Raw genomic sequence first — 20,771 nt, 5'->3', positions numbered from 1 at the left:
GTAGTTAGTAAATGCTTTTTCCCACGCCTCCGCCACCAGTTAAAAAAATGTGAAATGGTTCTACACTTTTAGGTGTCTTAGAAGAAAGGTTTTTTACAAAGTCCCTTCCCCATTTGTGAATTACATTAAAGACTTCTCTTTGTTGCTGATTGAGAGATCTAATGCGAGCATTTATTTCATTGTCAGGGAATAAAATTGATTCCATTGGTATCGCTGCTCTGAGTTGGGTACCTTCATTGGTATCATCATCTGATTCATTATCGTTGGAAGGAGCATTTTCTACCTCAGCATTGGTTTCATCATTTTCCTGTTGTTCATAGTCATTCATATTGAGTACCATGTCAGTTCTAAACCTTTGTAAGGCATCATCTACTAAACCGGCATATGGTTGAATCAAGGCTCTATTGGTCTCAACAGTTTCAATAATACCAGGTTCTAATAGCTTGGCTGTGTAAGAGTTGTGCTCTTGGGATAGTAATTCATTTTCATCATAGAATGGGAGATACAGCATCAAAAGATGATGCGCATAATCTCTTCTGGCCTTTTATTACGGTTAGGTTCATGAAGTCGAAGAACTAGTGGAACTTTCCGACATTTTAATTTCCCTTTCATTGACCGAAGTGGAACAGTCTTTGGGTAGTTGTTTGTTGTTTGATGATTTGATTCAATCAAATTATCTTCAAGTTCATTCGGTTGACAATCATTTTCATCAGTTTCTTCATACACAAATACTATAAAACCTTAAGAATTCTGCATAACACATTTTCGATACAGAACTGTAAATTCCATTTGCATCAATTGGCCTATCACAATACCTATCTAGCATATTTTTCTTGAAAATTGAAGTACTATCCTCAGGAAGCTCATTAATTTCATTTTCACTCAGGCACATTTTAAACCTTTTTTCTGGTAAATTGGTGTTTGCAAAGGTTACACCTGGGTAAAGTTTTCTAAGCCATAACTGTGGCATGCTTAGATAGACTGCTTCTTGGACTGATACTTCCCGCTTTGAAACATAGGCATGTGCAACAGATTTCATTTGTTCATACTTGTCACCACCATTTTCGAATGCATCTTGAACAGCTTGGGTCATAGCATGTGAAACTTCATCTTCTGTTTTTGGACAGGTATGCACACATGTAAGTGACAGCCTTGTAATAATTGAACACAGGTTGAATATCTAAATTTGCTTCCCAAGCTTTTAAACCTTCAGTGAAATAATTATTCACAAAACATGCATTTGTATCACGCTTCAGATGTATATGAAAATCATCATCCTCAGACACTGAGAGAGCATACTCATAATCATATTTTGAAATATTAAGTGCAAGAAGAACTTCGTCGATAGATGGAACTGGACTATAGTTTTCGGCTTCAGTGTCAAAAAAGTTTCGCTTGCTTGGATTGAGGTTTTCATTGATGTAACTCTTTACTTTAGCTAGTGTTTCTTTTTGCAATGTCAAAATAGCTTGCTTTTCTTCTTGAGATAATCCTTGAGGTAAGGGCACAGAAACTATTGTTTGCTCACAAAAGAAAAGAATTTTCCAAAATGGAATCTGCAAGGTGTATTTTTATATTTACGACATGTCTTTGAATGTCGATGTAACTGATATGTTGTAACAAGGTGGAATAAAATCAGGGTCTTCTTCCTTGGAAGGAAGATAAACCTTGATAATTTTATCAATAAATTCAATGTATTCAGTTTTAGTCTCTAGAGTCAATTTTGGTGCATTTAAAATCCAGAGAAAAGAATGGATATGAGGGCTTCCTCGTACTTGAAATTCAACTCTAATAGCATAATAGGTTGTTTTACCAAGTGGACCGTCCAAGACAATAGTTTTAAAGAATACTTCAACTCTATATTGAAAATGACGAGCAACAAGTACTGGATTACTGTTTAGCAAATCACACCTTTCGTGATATGAAAGATTTTCAATAAATTCATTGGTAACATCTTCACCCTTGAGTTTGTAAATTATGGAAATCATTTCGTTCCAACGAAGATCCGCGCAACTCAATGTGAAAAAGAAAGTTGGTGGTCCCAATTGCTTGACCATTGCTAAAACTTCAAGCTGAAATTTTTTCCAATAAGCCGGGGTTCCTTTGACAGTACTCATAAACGCAAAAGCTTTATCATTTGCAATGAATTGCCTCACTGTTTCTTTAAAGTTTTGACTCAACATACCTGCATTCAAATTTGAGGCTGCGACTTTTCTCATCGCAACATTTATTTGATTAGTTAACGAAACTTGTTGAATGACAGAATTAGCAAAAAAAATGTAGTCTGGGTCTGAAGCAAATTTTTGAGTATAGTTTAACAAAGCGTTGATTGAAATACTTTGAAGGACTTAGCTTAACATCCCGTTCGACTTTGTATCCAAATTGACCTTTAGGAAATAAATGAGGATGGGCAAGCATTTCACAATTTTCATCATGCAAGATTGAAACAGGCTTTTTCCCTTGACCAGGTGCTAATGTCAAAATTTCATTGTCTAATTCAGCATCTGTTGGGGGTGTGTGACATGAGGGTTGTTTCATTTGCGCTTGAGCGAAATGCATCAAGAGGGTTTGCTGAAGTTTCAAGTTCCTCTAAAACTGTACCATTACTTTTGTGTTTCATTGGCATCAGAGTTTTCCTCTTCTTCATGTTCAATCGTCTCTTCAGAATTGAAACTTTCAATAGTTGTATCATTTTCTATCATATTCCCATCATTAGAAATATCATTCACGTCAATCCTTATGTCCTCATAGAGAGGATTGTTAGCTTTGAAGTAATTCAATAAACGTTGCATAAAATCAGGTCTGATTGGCTCAAAAATAACATGCCCTTTATATTCTAATTTTCTTTTTAGTTTCACAATGACCAAACCATTATCACTTGTTCTTCTAGGCAAGGTATTTGCAATATCTTCAACATCAATGGGTACATTACAAATTGAACCTTTAATTTTAGGAAACTGGCCTTTTGGCATGATTGCTATCTTTTTAAACAGAATTCTACGTGAAATCAAAATTTTTTCAAGTCTGCGAAGACTACAAAATTCAGCTGGTAGTTCGTCAAGCTTCAGTTTGTTTCTGACAGATTGGCATGGTAGAGCATCTTTTAGGAGTTTGCTATGGCATGTTTTGCAGATGTATAATTGACCGTCAAAAGAAGTAATAGGAAAAAAAAAATTTTCTTGAGGCATATTATACCTTTCAGCTGAATATTTTATAACAGTTTTTCGGTAGAGACATCTGTTGCAACAAACACAGATATAAAAAGGACCTTCATATACAAGCTTTTTAAACTTTGATATTAGATTGTCAATTTGGGTTTTATTTTTCTCATAATAAGTCTTTTTTCTTTCTGATAACTTATTTTTATTATTTTGATGATAGTCTCGACTCTTTTCATTCCTTTTTTCTTTATTTTCAGTACGATATGTTTTATTTTTTTTTCATTTATTTTTTCTTTGTTTTGGGTGCGATAAGTTTTTTTTTTTATTATTAATTTTTTCTTTGTTTTGGGCGCGATAGATACTCTTTTCTTTTTTCCTTTATTTTTTCTTTGTTTTGTTCATAGTATTTCATATTGCTTTCTGTTTTTTTACGCTTGGAAGTATCTTTTCTATCACTGCAATCATTTTTCCGCTTTTTTGATTGTTTTAAAAATGCTGAAAAGTCCTGTTGGAGTGCCTTTTTAAGTTCATCTTTTAGTTCAAGAACTTCAACAAATTGGATTTCAAAATGCGCGTTCTCTTTTTCCATTTTTACTAAATAAAAATGCTGGATATATTTCTCAAGTTCAAAAAATATTTTCAAACTTTAACAGACATGACATTCCAGTAGGATCAAGCAACCCAAGTTTATTACGGCTATGCGAGTCAAAAACATAAAAGCCTTGAAACCTCTTCATTATAACAATAGTGAAACCATTAATTATCATTAAGGCGTCAAATTCTTGATTTTGAGAAGTACTCAGAGGAATTTGCAGAAAAGGGTAATCATCAATTAATTTGGCTTCACCATTTTCATTATTCAAAAAATTTATTTCAGTTATAATACCATTTGTCTCAATGAATCGTGGCATTTCGTCAACAGATAAATAGCTTCTAGTATCAAGTAGTTTGTATAGACTGTCTCCTTCAATCAAAATTTTATCTAGGTCTGTAGTCTTCCAAATAGAGACTCTGCGAAAATTTGACCAAAATATAGCATAAAGGCAATTAGCACTGCATTGGGTCCCAGCTGTTCGACCGAATAAATCTTCATTTGCCTGATTAAATGAGCCTAATACAAATTTTGAAACTCGGTATGGGAGCAAGTTTGACATGTTTTCAAAATGAAAGTCACTCAGCAGAATATGAGGTATGCTAGCAGGTTATTAGCAACTTTGCAGAGTTTCGCAAGTTTCTGATGTTTGGCAGGTTCTTGAAATTTTGGTTTGGCAGGCTTTGTATGTTGTAAGCTGTGTATGTTGTTAAGTATGTTGTATAGTTTAAGTAAGCCCTTACACCGCAGGTTAATAAAGATATACAAGACGTTTGGCAAGCTTTGTTGGCTTCGCACGCTTTGAAGGCTTCCCTTATCAAAACTCAGTATACTTTAAGTATATGTTATTCTGTACTGCAAGTATACTTTCAGAAGTACTAAAAGTATACTTTCAGTATATATTTTGATGTTTTAGGAAGTATACTTTAAGTACTAAATTTTTGGAACAATATTCCATATACTTTAAGTATACTGCATGGAAGTGTACTTCATATATACTGCAAAAAAGTATAAATAAAGTATACTTTCATAGAAGTTGCTAGTATTAACCACATGGCCATTCAAAACACATTTTCAAAGAAATTTGAAAAGTTCATGCCTATAAGGCTTATGAATTTCAAGAAATTTTAAAACTAAACTCCATTAATCTGATACATTGAAAGTAACAGTAAAGTAACTGTAAGTAACATTGAAAGTAAATATTCTTTAAAAGCTCTTTAGCAGATAAAGAAAATCAGTATCGGCACTCACACCAGGTTTAACTTAAACTACCTAACTCATCATGCTGTCACAGACTAGTATAATCACAAACAAGATTCATTACATTCATATAGTGCACCATTAGTTTTGAATAATATACAGGTAATCTTTATACTTACATTAGCAAGGTCGCTGCACACCATCCATTGAACTTTACTTATCGTTAAAGCAAACCCTTCATCTTCAAATTTATAAATGTTTAAAACTTTCAACTGTTCAAAAAATGGTCAAAAACAAATTTCTCTCACAACACCACACTCATTTAATGTTCTGATGTTATGAGAGAATTTTTTCATGTGTTTCAAAGTTTTTATGAGATTCACTTCTTTTTAAAAAAATCTTTCATGCATGAAAATTAACAAAGGAAAAATGATTTCAAAACAAATAAGAACTTTCCCTCTCCAAGGGCAGTATACTTAAAGTATACTTTTTGATCTAATGCACCTAGTTATTTTTATTTTTATCTCATTTTGAAAAACAAGTACAGTAAAGTATAAAAACAGTATACTTTTCTCATACTTTCTGATTGCAGTATAAATGCAGTACACATTTTTTTAATTTGAGTGATGCTTTGATTTTGGTAAGTATACTTAGAGTATACTTTAATCTTTAAATTTGAGCAAAAGTATGAATGCAGTATACTTTCTATATACTGAAAGTATACTTTTCTAGTCAATATTTTGGTAAGGGTTTGCACGTTTTGCAAGTTTGACAAGTGTTACAAGTATGACAAGTGTTACAAGTATGACAAGTGGTTATTAGGGGTGTAGCTGCTTGTCTGATATATAACACAGACAAGCTTTATGCTATCTTTTGAATAACTTGCAAGTGAGGTATATTTACCAGTTTACACTTGCAGCTATCTTTTTGAAACAAATATCTTGGAATCAAAAATTCTCTTGAAATCGAAACACTCTTACCCATTCAATAGAGAAGAGACATTGATTATTTCGTCTTTGCAACCAGCCAAAACCTTGTATGCTTCATGACTTCATAATAGTAACACTGCTTAGCCAGGTATTGGGAAGGTAGAACTGGAGAAATAGTCACCTCGACTTTACCAGTCGAGTACTATTGCAAATTAGGAGAAATGCGGGTATTTCGCTTAAATAGGATGAATTATCCTAAATAAGATAAAATCGATAGCTTAGTTAGGAGAAATAGAAGAAAAAGTTGATTTTCTGAACAAATTCAGAGATCCGCGTCTTTATTACTTTCTAAATCAATTGTGCTCATACAGAAGATCATTTTAAACCAAAAGTTAGCTTCTTATCAGCGCGGAGTGAAAAAATATAAGCATTTATCCTATTTTGGATAAAATGTACTAAATAAGAGAAATAGTATTTTTGTTTACTCTCTTTCCCGTAATAAAAAAGATGAAGAATTTAAAAGGTTTGAGTGGACGAAAAGTGTCGAAAGCGTTCAATCGTGTCTGTTACAATTACTGTTTAATACATCTTAATTTCTATATCTTCAAAACATGAGTCAAGTTTTTACTAAAAGAATTAGATGTTTAACATCTGAAGTGTTTCAAGAAGCCGATTTGGAAGATATTGTTCAGCACAACCGATTCAGGTTCGACAATAATCTCCGTAAAAAGCCCTTTTTAGGGTTTTATTCTACAGTCAATGGGTATCATCACTTTCACGTGAGACCCTACTCATGCAGGATGACTTGTATGAGAGAACCAGAAAACAATTATGACCCAAAGGCGATCAAAATCCTGAAAGAAGATGGTACATGTGTTGGAAGGATGCCAGCGACATGCTGCCACATTGTATCCAAGTACATCGATCTTGGCCATATAATTCAAAACCAGTGTTTACTGGAAAAATGATAAATGGCAACATGGACCCTCCATTGATTTTGGTGATGGCCCTAAACTCGTTTCTTTTTATGCTTTCGAGTTCGAATCCGTCCAGAAGAGAAACGAACTCGCAGAAGAACTGATGAATAAATTAATTGCCGTCGAAGAAGCTCGCGTCCCTTGAACAGTTTAGCGTACTTTGATTATTTTAGGAGAATCCATGTAAAAATTTATCTCCATCTAGTATGCAATGTATAGTCTGCGAGTAATAAACAATTTTTTCTTGACTACAAGATTTCTTTTAGTCCTATTTTTTTTTTTCTACATCTCCAGCTGAAACTTTGCTCGTTTGGAGGACAGGATATGACTTTTCTCGGACTATTTGCAAGCGTTTTACAGTGTACCCTTTCGAATTCGAATTCTCATCAACAGAATATCCATTTTTTTTTTCGAATTACAAAGACTGATAATAAGAAGTTCGAATCAGGGAGAGTTTACGCAATTCTTTACAAAAAAGAAGTATAAAATATCAGTTACTTAATTTTAACTTCTCTTCTACAGAAAAAAGTAAAAAAAACAACATAGAAATAGAATGGAACAAGAAACATTAGAAGAAATCGAAGAAACACCTTTTGTTTATGATGAAAATCTCAAAAAGTATCCAATTCGCGACTCTAATAAGAAACACTCTTCGAAAGAAGAAACCCTGGCCAATGGTAAAAAAACAAGAAGAAGGGCTGAAGGATATATAACAAATCCGTCTAAGCGATCAGATGCCAGACATAAAAGGAAAAACGGTATTGATTTGTTTATGTAATACAATTTTTCATTTATTTACTCCGTTCTCCATAAACAAATTGACAATTGCCTATATACTGTATGAATCTAGCGACAATAGAACTTAAAATAGTTTTTAAAATGATAAAATATCCTGAGGTGGGTACTAGGGCAAAATGTAAGTATATTGTGGTACACATTTTTTTTTAATAAGCAACCGAGTTGCTGAGGGCTCAGGCCTCAAAATTGCCCAAAAAATAAGCAACTTGCTTAGCAATCCTGAGGCCTCAAATTCAAATTAGCAACTTTTTTCCTCAGCAATGAAAAATATCTTTGACACAACTTTAAAAGAAAGCGTTGAAAATCTTTGAAAAATACCTCTACTGCCCATTAAAAATTGAAGAATTGTTGAAAAATGCAAAACTGTGCTTTTCAACCATTTTAAGCTTGAAAATTTTTAAGCAACCTTACAAGCAACTTTGGGCCTGGACTTCGAAAAATCCTTAGCAAATCTAGGCCTGACCCGAAAAATGGAGTTACTTATAAAAAAAAAAGTGTAGATCTTGATAGTTCTAGAAGTATAAAACAGCAAGATTTTATCTATTTTTTCTTAGGACTTCTTCTCTCAGCGTATCAATATACGTTGGTCACTGGTGGGAGAGTGTATATTGAATTTGAATACGAAGATGGCAGGAAAAAAAGCAAAGTTACAGAAAGATACAGCTCATCATTGGGTATGATGCACGATAAGAGAATGAAAGAAACCAATGAACAACTTCAGTCTTCCTCATCTACCATCACGTCACCAAGGTCACTTGGCTCGCCTATGTCTCTGGGCTCTCCACTTTCTCTAGATTCATCTCCTGAATCGACAGATCTACTTGACTTTTGTTCTCAAGTTACACCAGTACACGGAGAACAACCTACCCAAACAAGTACACCAAAGTCCATATTCGTTCAAACAAATGCATCAAATCCGATCGTTCGAACAAATGCACCAACGTCAACCATACAAACAAATACACCAAAGTCCATAATCGTTCAAACAAATGCATCAAATCCGATCGTTCGAACAAATGCACCAACGTCAACCATACAAACAAATACACCAAATCCGATCGTTCGAACAAATGCACCAAATCCGATCGTTCGAACAAATGCACCAACGTCAACCAAAAACAAATACACCAAAGTCCATAATCGTTCGAACAAATGCACCAAATCCGATCGTTCGAACAAATGCACCAACGTCAACCATACAAACAAATACACCAAAGTCCATAATCGTTCTAACAAATGCACCAAATCCGATCGTTCGAGCAAATTCATCAAAAGTAAACTCAATTGTTCAAGAAAAATCGACCATTCAAGCAAATTCATTGAAAACAAATTCGATCATTCAAGCAAATTCATTAAAAGCAAATTCGATCATTCAAGCAAATTCATTAAAAGCAAATTCGATCATTCAAGCAAATTCATTAAAAGCAAATTCGATCGTTCAAGCAAGCTCATTAAAAGCAAATTCAATAGTTCAGGCCCAGGCAAACTCACCGATCGTTCAGAGTAATACATTTAAACCGTATTCATTACTTTAACCGGATTAATTTTCGCGAGATTAAATTCGCTCAAAAATTCGCATTTTTGGATTTATTCGCGAATGAGCTTTGAAAAATTTCGCGTTGGATTAATTCGCGAATGAGCCTTTTCAAAAATTCGCGATTTAATTTTGCGAAGGAAGAAATTAAAAAATAAATTACTTCGGTCATCTTACGATTTCTTGAAACTTCAATTTTGCTAAAAACAAAGTACAAAAAATTAATTTCTTTCCATCATCAAAATTTTCAAAAAATGTCAAATAAGCGTTGCTTCTCTGGAAAACCCACGCATCCTCGTCGTCATCTTCGCCGTTATCTTCTCAAGAGAAAAAGTCCCAAAATGTGGAAAATGAGGAAAGTGATGTAGTCACAATAGATTAGATATTGTCAATTTTAAAGATGTATTATTCATATCATTGTGTCATAAAAGGAAAAAAAAGTGAACTAAGAAAAGCAAAATTAAAAAAAAAACCCAGGTGGATTTATTTTCGCGAATGACCCCTTTGAAAAATTTCGCGCGGATTTAATTTCGCGAACGAGCTATCCCAAGCGATTTCGCGAGTTTTATTTTCGCGAAAATGGCGAAAATTCGCGAAACCGCGAAATTTAATCTCGCGAAAATTAATCCGGTTAAAGTAATCGCACAAACAAATTCATTCGTACCCACGTCAATTGTTCAAACAAACGCACAAAAAACTATCAAAATAGTTGCAACACATGGAGCAAAACCTGTACAACAGTTAGGTCAAAATCAAAAGAATCCCAAGGTTATAATACTAGGACAAACACAACAAGAAAGAAAAGCACCTCTGCCTTTTACGAACCATGGTAGTTATTCGTTAAAACCAACGATCACTGATAAATTGTTAAAAGATATTTCGCCATCAGCCAAACTTTTTCCTGTTAAAAGGGGAGGTGAGCCAAAATTAAGAGGACCATCAGGACTGCAAAGAAAAAAAGCAAAGAAATAGACTCTGTATATGTACGACTATCATTGTGTTTACAAAACATTTTTCATACCTGAAGCTGGAAAATTTAACTATAACGTAATTATTCTTTAGTTTAAATTTCTTTTGATATTTAACAGTTACACATGTAGGAAACATGACCTATATACATGACCATATACTATACAAAAATCTCAGTTGTTTCTAATCTAAATCAAAATTTGACTACAATTTCATACGTAAGAAGAAATTTATGGTGTAAATGAAATGAAAATATTTCTAATGTCCCTAAAGGAAGATAGATCTTCTGGCCTAAGGATCACTTCTGATCCTGATGAAAAATTCTTGATTTTGTACACAATTATTTTCCAATGCGAAAATGTTTGTTTTCAAAAATTTTCGTAGTTTCTACACTTAAATTTTTTTTTAAAGAGTGAAAAGATTCATATATATTTATATTATATATGAATCTTTTCACTCTTTTAGAGAAACTTTACAGAAAATGGATTGGTCAAAAATTGGAGGTTTTCTCAGGACTATGAATCAAAGACCCTTCATAGTCCTGAGAAAACCTCCAATTTTATTTTTTTTTAATTTTGCTACAATAAAAAACTATTCTATTATAATGCTTAGGTTTAGAGGAGCTTAAAAATATTTTGAGGGTTTTTCCTGAAATTATAAACAGTGCATTCACCTCACAAAGGATAAGTAAAGTTTTAGAGGGTTTACAGTTCCCTAACCTCCCCCTCTCGCTCCCCCAAAAAACTGATTATTTTCTCACATTTTCTCACACAAAATTTACCATTTTCCTAAATTTTAATATTTATCTTATATTTTATCTTTATATTTTCATATTTATCAAAATGTATATAGATTTTACATTAGATTAATTATATCCAGTCAACTGTGGCCCTGGAAAATATAGTTTATCATTCTTTTTCAAAAAAATTCTTCCTTATTGTTACTTCCATCAGAACCAAGAAAATGAAAATTTTGATAATTCTAATAAATTTTAATTTCATCAAAAGTCAAACTGATAAAATTTGAAAGCATTAGTGGGCTTTGATTTTCAGTATCACTCACTAGGAAAAATCTTGATCAAGTCATATTTAATTGACTCAAAAGAAGTTCCATTCATATAAGTTCTCAATATTCTTTGCGTTTTGATTTAAGATTTGATGTGAGATTTACTAAGTCATCACTCAAAATATCACCATAAATGTTGTACACAGTATCTTTACTTGTATATTCAAGAAATTGAGACTGTCTTAAAATGGCTCTCCATTCATTAATTTCGTCGCTTAACAGTACAACTCTTGGGTAAGTATCAGTTTCCAAATGTAACAATTTGGACGCATTGGAATAGATGCTATCTAGAGTATCGACTGATCTAGATATACGTTGCCAGGTAGATTTGTTAACAATACCTTTCGGAGCCATTAACTTTTGCCGTTGGACTTTTTGCTCCAGCATGAAATCCCCACCCTGGTTTCTGCTATTTACATTGTGAGAAGAGAATGTCAAATTTTCTCTTGTTTGCTGCTCTACTTCTTCAGGCATTGTAGATTTCATTAACAAATCTCTATATTCAATTTCACGATAATAAGGATGATTAAAGCCATAAAACCAATCATTGAAGGCATACCTTCCAGCATTGCTAACATTGGCATCGTTATTGCGGTCACCCACTCGTTGAATGTATACCCCAAGCGCAAAGTCCAACAAATGAAATATAAACTTTAGTGTAGCGGAAGATTGTTCTGACTGCCAATGAACAAATCCTGCAGGATACAATTCTTCCATGTCTTTTTTATCGGCATACAAACGAATAAGCTCAAGTACTGTACCATGCAAAAAAATTTCAAATGCTTCCCAAGCTCTATGAGTGTCACTACAGCTAATGAACGACGTGTAAGCTAATGTTGAATTGAAGTTGAGTACGTCCTGACCAAGTGCTTCGAAGCATACTTTATCCATAATCTAAAAGTTTAAAATATATAGAAAAACTCATTAGACTTTCTTAAAAATTGCATTAAAAAACAGAACAGAATAAAATACATAACTCCAAGGTTAATTTATGAAATAATGTATAGTTGAAGGGGTCAAGGATACCAACCCAAGGCTTGAAAACCTAACTTATTTTTGAAATTTGAAAGTAGTAGACTCCAGCAACCACTCATTTAGGTATCAAAATCAACTTCAAAAGATTCCCTTACTTTTTGAAAAAGGGGACCTAGTTCCTCATTTTGGTATGGATAGCAACTTGACACTTGACTTTTTGAAATTTGAAGAAAATACTAACACAACTGTCGACCCCCTGTGTGGATGGATTAAAACATAGCTTTGAGCTGCTTTGAAGCTGGTAAATAACTTTTTTAAGAAGCTCTTTAAATACACGCTTTTTTTATAAGAATACCTTCTATAAGAATATCAGGGTGAAAATTGGCCAAATCGTAAGAATACTTCCAGGGTGAGTTTCACATATTTTGATAAGAATATAGTCATTTTCTATTTGGTAAGAAAAATAACTGGGTTTTTTGTTCGACTTAAATTGAGACTTAAAGGTAGATATGTAATTTTGGCTTCAAATGTGCGCTAGATAGCAAGAAACTCTCAAATAGGTCATTTCTTGTACTTGTATAAAGGTCAAGTCTGAGAAAGTAAGAATAAATCAAGAATATTTTACCCTCAATCCCGGCAATTTCTTAAGAATACTTGAACCTTAGCCAAAGTACACTTTTCTTATAAAAAAAGCGTGTATGTTTATTCAGCACAAATTGGCAAAGTAAGCTTCAGTTTAGTTTGTGTCTGTGTGTCTGATAGCAGACACAAAAGGCAATAAGGAAAATTAGAGAGAAAAAAAATCACCTTGAAGAATCCTTTCATTTAATTCGTATTAAGATGCCCAAGGCCAGGTTGCATGGCAACCCAATCATATTTCTCTTTGTTTTGATCAATCAATCTGTTGGCCAAGCAGTACGGTGGACCATCACATCCAATAAATGTCCATTGCCTCTGATGACCAATTCCCAGGTTAATCTTCAGCTGATCCAATATATGTTTCAGATTTTCATAGGAGTTAGGGTTAAGTAGAATTGGCTCTCCAACCATCTGGGGACACACATTTATATGTTTGGTTTCGCCAATAAAGATATATTTTTCGCCATCTGAAGAGCTTTGGACAGTCCTTTCCTCTTTTTTCTTTTCTTTCCTCTTTACGTCGGCACCGCAAGTGTCACAAACACGTTTTCTTGGTCCATATTCTGTCATGCATGTCTAAAATTTTAAAATAAAATGAAATACAAAAAAGTTCTGTGATGAGTGAACCTAAGTGGCTGTTGTAAATATCTCAACAAAATATTTTAAGAATATTATTTTTAGAAAAATTTGCAACATTTTGTTCTGGATTTAAAAATAGGATACTGGTGTCTAATATTCCCTTGTAAAAATAAGCTTATTATAAAGAGGTTAAAGTAAACACCCTTCAGCCCTTAACACAGTAAATTTTGTAACCCACTTTACCCAACAAAACAAGTGATATAAGGTATTTATAAAAATAAATTTAATTTTTACCTGATTCGTGCATATTCGAGTTTTAACAGACATCAACTCTTCTATTCTAGAAGTTATTTTGTCATCTTCTTGTTTGAAAAGATGTATCATTTGAAACAAATAGTTGTAGCGGCATCTACGGAAGATTATTCTGGAATTTTGTATGAAGGTTTCCATCTTTTCTTGTTTTTGTTCCACTGTTAAACCTGCACCCCAGACAATAGGCTTCAAGCTTGCGTCAGTTTGGAGTGAATAAATGGTTCAGAGTATGATGTGTAAGAGTGGTTGTGATGACATCTGCTGCTCCTACTTTATCTTTTGAAACTCTATAATTTTTAATGATATATTTTCCAATATTATCAATGAATGTTATTATGTCCCCAAGATGACATTCTAACGGAGCACTTCCAATTTCATTCAACCAATTCAAAAATGTTGTATATCCACCTCCAGGAGTCAACTTCCCATTGAGCACACTGACTACTTTTGAGCCGGAGATGAAGGATTGAACCACGTTTGATACAAAATGATAGGGAAAAATCCACTTTACATTACAAAAAGAGTAGATAGCTTCAATAGTCATGATTAGCTGATATTGTAATTGCGAATCCAAACTCGAAATATTTCTGTTAGACAGCCCTTCAAGAAAAGAGACCAGAAAGGTATCGTAGTGTTCAACATCGTTTTTTGGAAGTATTGATTGAAGATAGTTCACATTTGTGTACTTTTGGGATAGGCTTTCTCCAGTTTGTTGAATCCTTGGATTTAACACAATCTTCCCCAATGTTCTGAAACATTTTTTCCAAATTGATTCCTCAACAGTGTCAATATCCTTGGAAAATTCTGTTAGGGCTGAATTGAATGATGTAACAGCACTACTAAGCGATTTTGGTTCAGGGAGCCTGTCACTAGGTGAAATAATACGTTTTGTCTTTGCAATACATGCCTGACATAGAAATTGTTCTCTTTCACCAAGAAAAAGGTGGTCTCTGAGGAACTCGACAACTTCCACGTATACTTTTGACCGTACAATGTGCAGGACACTTTCATCTGGTGTGAAATCCTTCCAAATCTCGTGGAATGAGCAGCAACAATAAAATTTACTTTTCTTCGCCTCCTCATTCACTGATTGTTCATCCGCCATGTTGAAAATTTCAATTTTGTATTTCCGTGAAAGTTTATGCCGAGTCAGCAGAATTTCGGAATCAATTTCGCTTAGCTCAGCGGAATTCCAAGTATTTTTCTGAACTACGCATGCGTACTACTTAAAAGTTGAATAACTTCTGAACGCACGCTGACTGGTGGATCAGACTTCACAAGCATACTATGCTGGCTCCAAATTTCTTAAATTTATGCAAAACTTGACGCGGATCTCTGAATTTGTTCAGAAAATCAACTTTTTCTTCTATTTCTCCTAACTAAGCTATCGATTTTATCTTATTTAGGATAATTCATCCTATTTAAGCGAAATACCCGCATTTCTCCTAATTTGCAATAGTACTCGACTGTTTACCGTCATTCAAATTTAGCCCGGAAGAAACTTGCACTCTCCCTTTTTTTAATTATTCCAAATAGTAGCTTTGAGGATCCTATACCAAATATTAAATACGATGGAGAGCAAAAAAACCCGGAAAGAAAGATTGACCGGTATGGTGTATCGGGTGTTTAACATTAAGGAGATAAAATACTGATGCAATAGTTCGTAGAATTACGCAATTATCGGAGAAAAAATGTCGGGGAAAGTGACGAAAAAATTTAAGTTGACGAAGTTTTTTCCCGTCGAAAAAATTCCTCGATATTTTATCACCCGCTTGGCTAAGATGGAAATAGCTAAAATGTAAATTTTGGTCGGGGAAAAGTGACAGAATTGCCTCTAGATGACGGATTTTTCCCCGACAAATTAAAACCCCGAAAATTTTTCCCCAATAAGGCATCTTCAATATTACAATCGGGAAAAATCGGGGAAACCCTTTTCTTAAAATTGTCAAAACACACTTTCAGAGTTTCAAAGGCTATTTTGCCCTATATTTAGTTCTTTTTCCAAGGCCATTTATGTCATTTTTTCAAAAATTTTCGGGGTTCACCACCAACAATTAAGCACAGAATAGTATAACATTCGATAACGAGGTGTTTGCAGATTTTGCAGAACCAAATATTTTGAACTTTTGCTAGACTTTGCTATTCAAGTTAGCTGAATGTTGAATGAATTTGAGAAATAAGGTTATTTTTATATGTCGTGGTTTTGTTCAATGATAGAAATACAAGAATTTATAAAGTCTATCTACATTTTGGTTTTTGATCAGGTTTAAATAAAATATTTTCAAGTATTCTAAGGTAAAAAGTTAAAATACTTAGGCTTTATTTACATTTTGAGTTTTTCGTTGTACTTTGAAAAAATACATTCATGGAGTTGTGGCCAGCACAACAACAAAAGATATCATAACAAAATGCTAGTATTAGAAATACTGTAAAAACAAAAAGCTGAAATCTATTTACATTGTTGGTTTTGAATTTTAAATATCTCAGTAAAGAATAAAGTGTTATTTGTTTGAGAATAGCTCACACTTGAACATAATTTTGGTTGTTATTCAGATTTTCAAAACTGAAATCGGCATCAAACTTAAGGGTTTAGAGTAGAGTTTCAAAAGATTTACAAGGTTCACTCATACATAATAACTAAAACAAGTAAATGAAAAAATCAAACTGAAACGTAATCCAAAAAAGTTCAGTTACTTTCTGTATTTATAGAGTCAGTTGAAGGCTGTTCGTCAATGTTTTGGGGAGCCAATTTAGATGTTGATTGTTGAGCACAATCCGATATGTCGACAACATCTTTCACAGTTGAAACCATTTTATAAGTAACATCAACTTTGGATCCCATAAATAACTTGAGAAATAAAGGATTTGTTGTCGGCACACCAACCATACTTTCCAGCAGATGCTTTTTCGAATTTAATTGAATTTTAAGACTTTCTTCACCGACTGACGATTTCACCATGAAAATGACGTCTTCTTTCTTCACCATTTCTGACTCGATTGATATGTTATTGCAACAATAAAACAAGTTATCATGATTGCGTTGTGTTTCTTTTTCACATTTACCGCATAAAAATCTTGTATTCAAGGATTTCGGGTCGACCATACAAACTATACCGGAACATTTTTCAGATGAGCGAGTGGTTGTTGCTGGTTTTGGAATTTCAGGTTTATCATGAATTTCTTGGATTGAAGAATTTTCCGAAACTTTGAGGACTTTCTTCTTATCATACTTTGCAACCATTACATTTGTAATCTTGTATACTTTCCCTAAATTAAAAGAAAAAGAAAGTTAAGTTGCATGAAAAACAAACTCATTTATTTTCTCAAACTCATTTATTTTCTAACTTGTGCGCTATATTTAGGCAAAATAAATATAGTTCACATTGCGCATACGGCCATCGAAAAATTGCTCTGTTAGCGTCACAGCGGATGTTAAAAATTCATGCGGGTGGACAGGCGGTGGAAAAATTCCCAGGTATTTCAAAATTGCGGCAAAACAATACAATTTTTTATGGCCTCCAAGAGCGATCAAGAAAACAGCTATACCTTATAAGAACAAATTGCTTTTCCCGGATTTTGCCTCACCGGAATCTCCGCACTGGAAAATCAGCGAAAAATGATGCGGGTGGGTGACACGAATAGAACATTTTTCGATGGCCGTCATATGAATTAAATACTTGCTTTTGGTCGAAAAAAAAAAAAAGCCACAATAATGAGAGGCGCACCACTTTTATCATTTGAAGCCATGCTAAAATGGTTTACCACAAGCTAGCGCAAAGTGTAATTAAATTTAACCTCACTTTACTTAACAACGTAACTAAATTAATGAAAAGTGGCTGTACTGTTGAGGGTCAAATTCACAAACATGTAGTTAGATTACGTAATGTATTTCACCATATGTGACCAATGGGCGGTTCCAGTTATAGTCCGTTACCCCCCTGTGGACGACATGGATTTTCCGTAACAATTTACTTTTGAGAAACTTAAGGATTTCCGTAACATTCAAGATTTTTTAAGGAAAAATCTTGGATTTTCCGATACTTTGCAAGAAAATAGAGCAAATTTTATGGATTTTCCAGGATTTTCCGATACGGATGACAAAATAATGAAGAAAAATAATGGATTTTCCGAGACCTTTCTCAAATTTTCTCAGGATTTCCAAGTGACAAAAAATTCCAAAAAACCCTGTTGTCCACAGGGGGGTAATGGTTTTTTTCTGGAACTGCCCAATAAAGCTCGTGTCAGGGGGAGCTAAATCAAATTTAAGCATATTAAAAAATTCGCACTGTTCCAATCAAACTTTTGAGAGTTCACCAGGGAATTAAGTTGTCAGGAGAGGATGGTAATGAATAGAAACAATTAAAAATTCTTAAAACATCCTTACCTTCATCAACTTCATCAAAGTGGTCAAAGAAAGTTATCTGACGGGAAACATTTGATTGGTCAATGATTTTGGCTTCTCTAAGTTTTGTCTTTTGTTTTGAAGATGAGGACGTGTCTTGTAGGTCATAGATTCTGCCAAGCACTGATACTCTGGCCCAAATGGGAATTTCTTGTAAAACTGACATTAATGATGTAATCTGTGGTTCAAAAGTTTTGTTATCAAAAGCAACCTTCTTTTGTTTAATAATTGTATCATCTAGAATAATGACATCATTATCTGATTTTTCTGCATTCAGCAAGCAGCAGGAGTTACTTTCTTTGTTGAATTTTTCCAACAAAGGTCTGCGATCGAGATCATAACAAACAGCACGGACCGTATTGTTTTCACAATTGACTGATACTTCAAAGAACTCGATTTCCTTTTTGTCGGCAGCCTTTTGCTTGGCTTTTCTTGGTGAACCCACAAAATTGACGTAGCCTTCCAAGTTAACTAGATCTAAAAATAAAAAGATTTTAATTTACCAGTTAATGTATTGCGAAAGTCCTTTTAGCTTGAAAACTTTGAGTTATACCAATGATTTATTGTCAAATTTAGGCGGCAATACACCTTTCCCGTATTTCAAAAAAAAATATGCGCGCGCATATTTTTTGGCTCTCCATCGTTTCTTGGACGGGAGGTAAACAAACCTATTTTTGCTGGCGATTGCTTAGAAAAAGGTGGTTTTTTGGACTTTTCTCAACTTCCATCGTATAGAATTTCTTCAAACTATGGTATGTTTTTACTATTCATGATACAATACTACCCTCCAAATTTTTTTAAAAACGAATTTGTGCATCAAAAGATAGAAGACAAAAACTGCTTTCCCCTAAGCAAACGTAGGCAAAATCGAGTTTGTTTACCTCCCGTGAAAAAATATCACAATGGTGGAGAACAGGTCTTTTTCCGGGAAATCTGAAATACGGGAAAGGTGTATTGCTCACAATTAATATTAGCAAAAGTAAAATTTTTGAGCAAAGGAAAAGTCATTGTCACAAAAAGTCTGACATTACTGACTCAAATTTACTCAATTTTCAAGAGTCAATCGGGCAACACGAAACAAAGATATTTTGATAACCGCCTTATGAAGGTAAGGTAAGGACTGAAGAGAGGTTACCGCCTTGTGAAGGTAAGGTAAGGACTGAAAGTAGGGAGGACTAATCTAGTAGCACTGATGTGTATTGATGACATGCCAATCTGGAGAGCCCACCGGATATCTCCGGCAGACGATTTCTGATGCTTTTATACCAAGGCTATAGCACGGAAATTTCTGGCATAAACATTTCCTTCCTTCCAGACTGGATGAGATGTAAATGCAGGTGAATGTAATGTCAATGTTTGAGAAATACCTTTTTTGGTTTTCTTTGATGGAGATGGAGATGCCATAGTTGAATCTAATATAAACAAACAAAAAATTTTTTTCAGTGCTGTGTAAAGAATTACATGCACATTGGATACCTGCAGATGGAAGAAATTCTTACACCTAAAATAAAGTGATTTCTCGATGAATTTGAGTCCATTTTAATCGCTCATGCCCAATTTGCATACTGGGAAGTTGAGTTAAATACAGATATTGTCAAGTACTTCAACATTTCAAGACAATTAGGCAGTATCAATAAGATATTTTTAAAAAAACTCACCTTGGATACGAATTGATCTGATGGGGAAAATCTGTCTTGTGCACGTGAAGTCTTGTTTGAAAAGGGCCAAAGAATTCGAAATATTCCAGAAATTTCTTCCTTGACCCCCGCAAAGATATAAAGCCTAAGTTAGAAGTTGTAATAAAAGATGGTCGAATTTTGTTATTGACCAACTCGTTCCCAATCTTATTATAGTTTTTCCGATTTTCCCGATAACTTGTTTTCCCGAAAAATAATCCGAATCTGATAACTATTTATTTTGACTGACGCCCCGCCTGGAAAAAGCCCATTTGAAAGCTCAGCTTGGGCTGACCAATTAAATTTCAAGCTGTATTTAAATGTGATGCTTGAGATATGAACGGATTTCTAAAGCCATACCTCAATTAAAATCTAGAAAAATCCCTTCCTATTTCCGTGTATACATTTTATATTAAATTAAATTTCAAGCTGTATTTAAATGTGATGCTTGAGATATGAACGGATTTCTAAAGCCATACCTCAATTAAAATCTAGAAAAATCCCTTCCTATTTCCGTGTATACATTTTATATTAAATTAAATTTCAAGTTGTATTTAAATGTGATGCTTGAGATATGAACGGATTTCTAAAGCCATACCTCAATTAAAATCTAGAAAAATCCCTTCCTATTTCCGAAAGTTCTTATTATTAACACTATATCTCTCACTTGAAATAAAAGAAAGCCAGCTGACTCACATATTTCTCTTTTTTTAACCCATCAGAAAAGTTGTTTTATTTTAATCGTTTAGAAGTACTGCATCTCCCTTCAAAACTATAAGAATATAAATATTGTTCTGCTGTTTTCTGGGCACAATGTACAAGCTAAAGCATTTTTATTAATATTTCAGAAGCTTCTGAGAAGAAATTTCTTGATAGCAACCCAAATTTCCCGAAATGGAGAACTTTCAATTCTCACGTTGAAACTGATAAAGCGGCTAGCTGGATTGTAATTCAAACAGGACT

General features: G+C 33.8%; 1 protein-coding gene across 1 annotated transcript; it reads right to left on the bottom strand.

Annotated features, from left to right (window-relative positions):
• Positions 1-15,912: 15,912 nt before the first annotated feature.
• On the bottom strand, positions 15,913-19,948 carry LOC136811566 (uncharacterized). The gene is made up of 4 exons (XM_067068187.1): positions 19,791-19,948; positions 19,500-19,544; positions 18,115-18,609; positions 15,913-16,997 (listed from the first exon to the last, which is right to left on the bottom strand). The coding sequence occupies exons 2-4, from the start codon at positions 19,534-19,536 to the stop codon at positions 16,417-16,419; spliced, it is 1,113 nt and encodes a 370-aa protein (XP_066924288.1). The 5' UTR covers positions 19,537-19,544; positions 19,791-19,948; the 3' UTR covers positions 15,913-16,416.
• Positions 19,949-20,771: the final 823 nt, after the last annotated feature.

Source organism: Clytia hemisphaerica, unplaced genomic scaffold (genome assembly GCF_902728285.1).
Source record: "Clytia hemisphaerica strain Z4C2 unplaced genomic scaffold, Clytia hemisphaerica genome assembly, whole genome shotgun sequence".
NCBI classification, from domain to species: domain Eukaryota; kingdom Metazoa; phylum Cnidaria; class Hydrozoa; order Leptothecata; family Clytiidae; genus Clytia; species Clytia hemisphaerica.
The sequence above is the reverse complement of the archived record's forward strand: the minus strand, read 5'-3'. Positions and strand labels throughout refer to the sequence as shown.